The 9,827-nt window shown below is 36.6% G+C and overlaps 1 protein-coding gene across 3 annotated transcripts in view; it reads left to right on the top strand.

The window, feature by feature from the left end:
• The first annotated feature begins 2,995 nt into the window (after positions 1–2,995).
• The window catches only part of LOC117918372 (mitochondrial proton/calcium exchanger protein-like), a 41,108-nt gene continuing 34,276 nt past the window's right edge, over positions 2,996–9,827 (top strand). For 2 of the 3 annotated variants that reach the window (XM_034834971.1, XM_034834968.1), the window contains exons 1-4: positions 2,996–3,172; positions 3,893–3,946; positions 4,276–4,945; positions 5,059–5,371. In XM_034834971.1, the coding sequence (XP_034690862.1) occupies positions 4,347–4,945; positions 5,059–5,371 (912 nt within the window). In that variant the 5' untranslated portion in view covers positions 2,996–3,172; positions 3,893–3,946; positions 4,276–4,346. The remainder of the gene's footprint in view (positions 3,173–3,892; positions 3,947–4,275; positions 4,946–5,058; positions 5,372–9,827) is intronic. The other variant, XM_034834970.1, reaches the window with a different exon arrangement.

The raw sequence follows: 9,827 nt of genomic DNA, 5'->3' as shown, positions 1-9,827 counted from the left end.
CCCACAAATTTGAAGCAAGTTTGAAATTCTCGATTCAAACTTAACTTGGGTTTGACATAGTTTGGACATATTGATAGATGGGTTTGACACTAATTAACCCTCTAACTCATCCAAATGATAGTAGAAAAATAATGTTCTAAGAGCTTAGAATTTGTTAAACGTAATTTAATTAATACGTGGGGTATACTTTTTATGGGCAAAATAAAGCTCAATTATAAAATAATCTATACAGACAATTCTCATTTAGAAGATTTATGAAATGTCCTCTTCAATTATGGGAGATGCACAAGTCATTAATTTAAAAGCCTAACAAGCCCAAAAAAAAATGCTTAAATCAAAATAGAATTTATATTAGAAATAACTTTTTTTCTTGGCTTTTATATTAGCCCACTTTTTAACCATAAATTAAAAAAATAATAATAAAATATGCACAAAAGTTTTTATTAATTTAATTAAAAAATTGTCTTTGCTTCTTAAAAATCGGTCCAAATAAGGCCTTATAGTATAGTAACAGAGGCTAGCAAAGAAATGATGCAGTTATTGTTTTTCTCTTTCTTAGAATAATTTGGTCATGAGCATAAGCAAAGTGTTGTGTTATGTTGTGACAATCAAAGTGTCATTCATTTGACAAATAATCCTATTTATCATGTTAGGACAAAGCACATACAGGTTTAGTATTACTTCATAAGATCATCGTTAAAAGATAAAGTTTTAACACTCAAGAAGATTAAGGGAAATTAGAATCTAACTGACATGTTGACAAAGACCGTTACAATTGAGAAACTAAAGTAGTGCGCAACTTCAATTGGACTCAGCTAATGATTGAAAAGTTGTAACCACTACAGGTAAAGACAGTTGATGATGGATTAGCCTCAAAGTGGGAGATTGTTAAGATGTGTGGAGCCTAATTATATTAGGGTTTTTACACATACAATTCGATTACCTTATTTATATTATGTTTAGGGTGACCAACTTGAGAGAGAGAGAGAGAGATATATATATATATATATAAGAGAAAGAAAATACACAAAGAAAAACCTAGAAAATGAGGCATTTTGGAATTTTGTTGTACTTTCTTTTTATTATAACAAAAATCTATAACAACTACAATTGGACGTAACTCTCACATTGAAAGTAAACCACTATAAATGTTATTGTACTTTAACTTTTTGTATTGATTTATTGTCGCTTTCAAAAAATATGATTAAGGTATTCTAATCTTAACAAAAGTTGTCTATATGAAGATTTAAAATGAAGAGATTGAGTAGTGAATGAGATTAATTATAAATTAACTTGAAGTGACTATAAGAAAGTTCATGATTCATTCAAATCTCGCTTATCCTTTTGACCATGAGAAAGTTTGATTCATTGAAATCTCACTTTCCCTTATTTCATCATCTTCATGGGTTGTTTAGTCTAACCGAGAAAGACAGTGGTTTTTCACCTCATAAATGTTTTTCACATTAATTTTTTTTTGTCATAATTATGATTGATTAATAATATATTGCCTTGAGTTGAATTGTGATAGTAAATTAATCTTAATATTCCTATATTTGGTTGGAAACACTTGGAATTAGTTTTTAAAACAAAATTATTTACACCAGTATTATTTATCCAATCTTCTATTTATATGATTTTTCTTTTTCTTACTTTTCAAATTTCATATGTTATTTTATGTGAACGTATGAAATTTTACATGAAAAGTGATACAATTTAATATGTTAAAGATTTAATAAAAATAAAGATTAACATTAATAAGTAAAAAAGAAAATAGAGAAAAATTAAAAAGAAATGAAAAATGAAAAAATAAAAAATAGATTTAATATTAATAACTGAATTTTATATGTTATTTTAAACTCATTTAACTTATTTAAGTCATTTAAATAAAAATTAAATAATCTAAAATATATAAGTTTGTTACAAATTTTAATTATATTATACTTTTTTTTATATATATATTTTTACTTTCCAACAATTAAACATAACCTATTTGGAAAAAGTATAGCAATTAGTCTAATGGTAGATTATTTGTTTTCCAAACTCAAATATAATTTTAAGCAAAAATGAATAATAAAATTAAACTAAAAAAAAATGAAATTTCTGTAAATAGAATAGAAAAATAAATAATTATTATATAATAATAATAATAATATTATTATTATTATTATTATTTTTTATAATAATAGTAATAAAAATATTATAATGATAATAATAGTTATATGTTATTTTAAACTCATTTAACTTATTTAAGTCATTTAAATAAAAATTAAATAATCTAAAATATATAAGTTTGTTACAAATTTTAATTATATTAGACTTTTTTTTATATATATATTTTTACTTTCCAACAATTAAACATAACCTATTTGGAAAAAGTATAGCAATTAGTCTAATGGTAGATTATTTGTTTTCCAACTCAAATATAATTTTAAGCAAAAATGAATAATAAAATTAAACTAAAAAAAATGAAATTTCTGTAAATAGAATAGAAAAATAAATAATTATTATAATATAATAATAATAATATTATTATTATTATTTTTTATAATAATAGTAATAAAAATATTATAATGATAATAATAGTTATATGTTATTTTAAACTCATTTAACTTATTTAAGTCATTTAAATAAAAATTAAATAATCTAAAATATATAAGTTTGTTACAAATTTTAATTATATTAGACTTTTTTTATATATATATTTTTACTTTCCAACAATTAAACATAACCTATTTGGAAAAAGTATAGCAATTAGTCTAATGGTAGATTATTTGTTTTCCAACTCAAATATAATTTTAAGCAAAAATGAATAATAAAATTAAACTAAAAAAAATGAAATTTCTGTAAATAGAATAGAAAAATAAATAATTATTATAATATAAAAAAAAATAATAATAATAATATTTTTTTTTATAATAATAGTAATAAAAATATTATAATGATAATAATAGTGTAAGGAAAGACACAGGATCTTCTGATCGTGCTGTCTGATTCAGCCTTCTGTTAGTGCGACGACTCGGCCATTCCAACCTCCTCCCGCTCCGCTCTTTAGCTGTCTCTCTCTCTCTCTCTCTCTCTCTCTCTCTATTCGTATATTTCATCGTTGATTCTATAATTGTCATCTTCTTCGCCTTTTCTCTTTGTCTTCAACAAATGGATACTCACTTCTGAGGTGATTGTTTTAAATTTTAACATTTGCTTTTTCCTCATTACTTGCCCTTTTTTTGTTTTTTTCTTTTGATAATTGAAGTTTTTGTTCTGAATGTTTGTGGATTTATGTTTGGTTTATAGGAAAACGCGGGGAAATGAATAATAATAATAATAATAATAATAATAATTAGAACATGTTCCTTAGCTGAAATGGGTATGCGACCATCTGATTGGGAAATTGGGCTTTCATGTTCTGGGAATTTAGACTCTGGTAATATAAATCATGGGTATCGGTTATTTTTTTCTTTTCATTTCTGGTTTCTTGATTTTCTTTGCAACCAAATGGAGGGTCCTTCAATCTGTATTTCTGGTGTAGTCATGCTATGTTTTGTTATTGGAATCAAAGAGGGAAAGAAAGGAAATATGATAAAGAATGGGTTCATATCTTGAGGCAATCTTGAGCATTTTATTTTTGTTTTAATCATTTTTTGCCGCGAAACAAACATGGGGTAAAGAAAGAAAGAGAGAAAACAAGCGGGCGTATATGAATATTTCCATTCTAGTGGATGGTGATCATCATATTATATATAGCACTGAAAGGTAGAAACACATAATCTAGAGCAGGATGCAGTAATAATGGTCGCTAGTGTGGGATTAGTTTTTGTATTTCATGTAATGACACTAACCATTTTGTATTTTGTTATTGTTGGTGAATTGTAACGATCGTGGCCAATTTTTGCAGTGACATCATTTATGATACAGATAAAGCAAAATTGAGGAATGCAATTTCTAGGCGGTGAGTTCAAACATGTCCTATGTGTTTGTTGGGGCAGTTTCAAAATAGAAACTGTTGGATTTATGATTTAAATGGCAAAAAAATATTTATATGGGTATAGACTCAGATGCCACTTTTATCTTTCTGGCAATCTTTTGTTTGTTTTCAGTAAATGGTTTTTAAAGAAACGTTAGAAACTAATTGCATATGATAGTTACAGTTAGATTTTTCCAAGCATATGCTTTTGGATGAAAAGATGAATGGTGGGAACATGTCATTATCATAGCTTTGGGTAGTTTTTATTATTTCCTGTAGCTTGGTTTGATGAGAGATCCTATCATCATGTGCAGATTGGCTAGGTTAAGTGTCTGCTTGAGACATGTCATTGTAGCTGTCCTTACAGGAGGAGAAAATTTTTACAATGGCTTCAAGAGCAATATTGCAAAGGAAGAGGTATCTCTTCAATTCTCTGAATTTTCCCACTTGCTCAGTTAGAGGTTTTTCAAGTTTTGAGCATGGGGCATCATCTCAGCCTAATGAATCACGGGGTTTCATCTGGGCTACTAGCATCCCACAATCAAATACTGATCCAAGAAGGAAAGGGTATTTTCTTTCTTTATCCAAAGAGGAATTATCAAGCTTTTCATCTTTAGGAGTCCTTAGGCATAACATTTGTGGGATTTCAACTCTGGGCTGTGGAATTAGAAGAACGGATTTTATTTCGCTTCCGGGAACTGGGTGTGTGTCACAATATATACGCTATATTTCCACATTGACGGCAGGACAACCAAAATTGGATGGTGGTAATAATGAAAACGAAGAACAGGTTGCTAAACCAAAAAAGGAAGCCTCACCGGAGGAATGTGACCAAGCCGTTGAAGGTTTAAGTACAGTGAAAGCCAAAGCAAAAGCTAAGCAGTTGCAAGAATCCCAAATGGGTGTTAAATATGTAATAAAGAGAGTATGGGCTATGCTTTTGGGGATTGGTCCTGCTTTAAGAGCTGTTGCTTCTATGAGCAGGTTAAGTTTGTTTTTGTGCCTTTTTTCCTTTCTATTTTTAACGTTGTCATCTTGTTATGTTGGAATAAAGAAACTCCTCTGTAACATTCTTTATATTCTGTTCTTTCATTCAGGGAGGACTGGGCTAAGAAGCTTAGCCATTGGAAAGATGAATTTAAATCTACAATGCAACACTATTGGCTGGGTACAAAACTACTCTGGGCTGATGTTAGGATAAGCTTGAGGTTATTGTTGAAACTTGCTGGTGGGAAGAGTCTTTCTAGGAGGGAGAGGCAACAACTTACGCGAACTACAGCTGATATTTTCAGGCTAGTTCCTTTTGCAGTTTTTATTATAGTTCCATTCATGGAGTTTTTGCTGCCAGTATTCCTGAAATTGTTTCCAAACATGTTGCCATCAACCTTCCAGGACAAGATGAAAGAACAGGTAATACTTGTGATAGTCATGTTCCCTTTTGTAAGTATGGTCAGTTAGTTGTGTAAGATTAAATTTTGCCTCTCTTATCTCGCAGAGGGGGGTTTAGCTAATGTGATCTCATAGATTTCCATATTGGAAAGATATTTGTGAAAGTTCAATAGATGGCTTCACCAAAATATTGATGTTACTAGAGATTTGGGATGTCCTTTCTTTTGGTTTCCGCAATTAGCTAAGTGAGCAACTGGTTTCCTTTGGAGGGGTTTCTAACCCCCTAAGTTCTATAGAGTTTGGGAATATAAATTATTTCTCCCTTTATTTACCTGCAGCATATTCAATTATCTTTTGGAGTAGTTAAAACTTACTTTCCTTGTTTTTTATAATAAATTCTTTTAAGTGAAAAATAAATTATAATTAGATTTCTAGCTTTTTCAAAGTTGTCAATGTATTTAGAAGATTCAGATTTGTTAAGAAATTTATGATTTCATATAGGAATTATTGCCTTCCTTTTGTAAATTATCACAAGATTTTTTCTATTAAGCTTTGGAAATGTTTAACAGGGTTGTGTGATTGCCTGACTTATTTTTCAGAGCCAAACAGGTGGAGAAAAAAAAAATTCTGATACATATAATAGCAAATTAGCTGTTCAAATTTGCAAGAAATGTGGAGCATAACTATTGGGTGGTGGTATGAAGATACGGAGAGAATAGTCAAGGAAAGCCTAAGGCATGAGACAAGTGGATCAGAAAACCAATTTGGTTTTTATCTAAGGAGATTAGCATCGAAGCTAGTTACTTGGTTAATGGAAATGCTCAGAAATAAGAAGAAAAATGGACCTTACATGATTTTAATTGACTTAGAAATAAGTGGATTGAGCCTCTAAAGAGATATTGTGGTGGGTTGCCTCTAAAGTGATTGAACCTCTTAACTTACATATGTACATGATCAAGGGCACATGTGATGGAGACAAAATTGGTTTGATTAATTGACAGTGACGGGGAGAATTGTAATATTTTGATTTATAGGAGAAAAATGAGAGAGATCGAGGGCGATCCTGTGAGCGAAGGGGGAGAAGGGGAAAGCAGGGCGGAGAATCGAGGGAAGAGGAAGAGAAATAGCTTCGTGGTGGAATCAAAGGAGTTTGAAGTAGTAACTGAGGAGAAGAATGGTAAGAGCTTTGCCATTATCTCGGAGAGCAAGGGAGGGGTAATTTCTTGGGTACGGCTAGGGCCGGCGAGTGTGGGTCTACTCATGGAAGGGCTGACCCAGTGCTTGAAGGACGGCAAAGATGGCAAATGGGAGAAAGGTTGGAAGGAAAAAGGGAGGGTCTACTCCTTGGTAAGAGAGACTAACAGGGCCGGGAGCTTCATCCGCCTAGGGGTGACGGATCAGGAAAAGAGGAGATTTGGGATTTGTATTCCAAAAGGGAGAGGGGAAAAGGGAGGATGGGTGTCTTTGGTGGAGTCCCTCTTGTGGGCTGGATTTCGGCGCGGGGAAAAGGCAGTGGAACAAGGGCCAGGGGAGTCAGGTAGGTCATACGCAGAGGTGGCCAGGGGCTCTGGGTTAAAGGATTCCGCAAGGGCTAGAGTAGAGCTGAAGGAGGAGGATATACGGAGCAACGTGAACAGACTGAAGCAATGTCTGATAGGTAAATGGAACCCTAATTCGACTTGCGAAGAAGAAGATCTAACGAGGTTGGGGTGGACAGCGGCAAGAGCGTGGAGATTGAAAGGAAAGCTAGGGCTGGCCAGATTGGGAAAGGGCTGTGCTTTGCTGGAATTTGAGAAGGTGGAAGAAGCTAAGTGGGTCCTTGCCGCGGGGGAGAGATCAGTGGGAGGATTCCATTTGGGCTTGGAGATGTGGAGCCCGAGTTTTGGATGCGTTGCAGAGGATGAAGAGAGGAAAGATGCGTGGGTAAGGATCCTGGGGCTTCCAATCTCGTTGTGGGTGCCGTCGATTCTGAGGAAAGTGGGGGACGAATGCGGCGGTTTCGTAGGAATTGATCCTCAAACGGAAAGGAAAGAGGATTTGGAATGGGCAAGGATTAAGGTAAAGATGAACGGAGGTTTCTTGCCGAGTTCGTTGGAGATTGGGGTGGAAGGGGAGATGTACGTTGTATCCCTGTGGTGGGAGATTCTGCCGGCATTAAGGAGAAAACAGGGGGATGGGCGTGAGGATGCTAGACGGCAGAAAGGGGAGGTCAGGGGTGATGGCTATCCACGCGCGGGATGGTGCGTGGGAGAGAAGCTGGGCGCTGGAACCAAGGAGCAGCGCCGGTCAGAGGAAGTGACGGGAGAGCAGGTGGGAGTGGAGGGGGGGGAAGTATTTGAAAAATGGGCCCAAGTCGGGCGGGTGGCCCGACAGAGCTCTGGTCCAGCGGGTGATGGGTCAAGCTCCTCTGGATCGGGGCTTGGCCTCGTGGGCTTGAAGCGGGACTGCGGGCCAGTGTTCCAAGGCCCATCTCTGTCAAAAGGGGATGGAATGGAAGCAGGTGGGTTAGAGTGTGGGCCGGCTGAGGTCCAAGCCCCCGATGGAATGGAACTCTTGCCTCACGGGCCTGCTGTTTCGGCTGGGGGCCTTCTGGGCCAAAGGCAAGCTAAGTTCATGGGCATAGGCCATGAAGAAGATTTGGGTCTAAAAATGGAATGGGATTTTATTAAGTGTCGCGAGAAGGAGATCTATGGAACGCAGATGCCGGCTCCCCTGTGTTCCATGGCAGAGAGAGAGATCGTGGAGGAAGCTCTCAGGTATGGGTCCTCTTTAAATCTTAGGGTTGGGGATTCCTCTCCTTCTTCTTCTTCTCTTTTTGGTCAGACTCTGGCGAGGGAGTATTGCGACCTTTCTGGGGATTTAAGGGTGAGCCGCCAGCAAAAAAACTATATAGAAGATGCAGCTTCAGGGGGGGAGCCAGTGCGAAGAGAGGGCTGTTGGGACTTAGTTGCGAGTAATGGCGATGCTTTAGAAGTCCAAAACCCGGATTGGATTCCAGCCGTGTCTGGATCCCAGGTCCTAAGGAGTGAGAAGGAGACTAATTGGGAAGAAAGCAGCTTGGCTAAGTTTAGCAAGCTGTTGGGATTTTCAATAGAGGGACTGGAGAGGGAGATTCTGGATTTCTTGTCTAAAATAAGGAAAAGACGGGAAAGGATACACAGCAAGGGACTATTGGAGAAAACAAAATTTGAGAGGGAGCTCAAAAGGCTAGAATGCTCAGTCAAATTCAAGGGGAAGGAAAAGAAGAATAATTTCATGAAAGAGAGAGGGGGCCAATTGCTGTTGGGTTAATGAACCTCAAGCTGATGAGCTGGAATGTGAGGGGTGCAAATGACGTCAATAAAAGAAGGATTATTAAGTCTGTAATTAGAAAACAGAGGGTGGATTTGGTGTGTATCCAGGAGACAAAAATTCAGTTAATGACTGATGGGGTGGCGAAAAGCTTAGGGGTGGGGAGATTCTTAGACTGGAGATCTATTGAAGCTGCTGGTGCAGCTGGAGGTGTTTTGGTTTGTTGGGACAAAAGGTCTTTAGATTTGTTGGAGTGGGAGGAGGGCATTTTCTCAGTTTCTTGTAAATTTAGAACTGTGGAAAATGGGGCAATATGGGTGTTCACGGGTGTGTATGGCCCCTTCAACAAAGAGGATAGGGAGTGCTTCTGGAATGAGCTCGGAGCAGTGAGAGGTCTTTGGGGTGATCCATGGTGTGTTGGGGGTGACTTTAATGCTATTCTCGCGCAAGGAGAAAGAAGCAGGCAAGGGAGGGTGACCTCAGTTATGAGGAGGTTTGCTCAGGTTATGGATGACCTCGAGCTCATTGATCTTCCCCTTCAAGGGGGAATTTTCACGTGGAGTGGGGGGCTTCATAATCAAGCCTGGGCAAGGCTTGACAGATTTCTGGTATCTTCCAGTTGGCTTGACCAGTTCAGCATTGTGACTCAGAAGAGGTTATCTCGGCCTACATCAGACCACTTTCCAATTACAATTGAGGGGGGTGGCAAAAGAAGAGGCCCCTCACCTTTCAGGTTCGAGAACATGTGGCTAAAAGTGGAAGGCTTTAAAGAGCTTTTGAGGAGTTGGTGGCAGGGGATGTCGGTTAGTGGTAGGGCTAGCTATAAATTGGCAACAAAGCTGAAGGGAATTAAACAAAATCTAAAAATTTGGAACAAGGAGGTGTTTGGGAATGTGGAGAGCAATAAACTGGCTGCCTTGCAGCAAGTGGACTATTGGGACCAAGTGGAAAGTGAGAGGAGGTTGTCAGAGGAGGAATTTTCTAGAAAGAAAGAAGCAAAAGAAGGATATGCTAAGTGGGTCAAGCTGGAAGAGACTCACTGGCGGCAGCTATCTAGGGAGCTGTGGCTAAGAGAAGGGGACAAAAATACGGGTATTTTCATAGAATGGCAAACGCGCACCGAAGAAGGAATATCATGGAAAGAGTTAAAATCAGGGGGGCCTGGCTGTCAGAGGAGAATGCAATT

The sequence above is a fragment of the Vitis riparia genome, chromosome 7 (assembly GCF_004353265.1).
Source record: "Vitis riparia cultivar Riparia Gloire de Montpellier isolate 1030 chromosome 7, EGFV_Vit.rip_1.0, whole genome shotgun sequence".
Taxonomy (NCBI): domain Eukaryota; kingdom Viridiplantae; phylum Streptophyta; class Magnoliopsida; order Vitales; family Vitaceae; genus Vitis; species Vitis riparia.
This window is presented reverse-complemented; position numbering and strand designations above follow the sequence as displayed.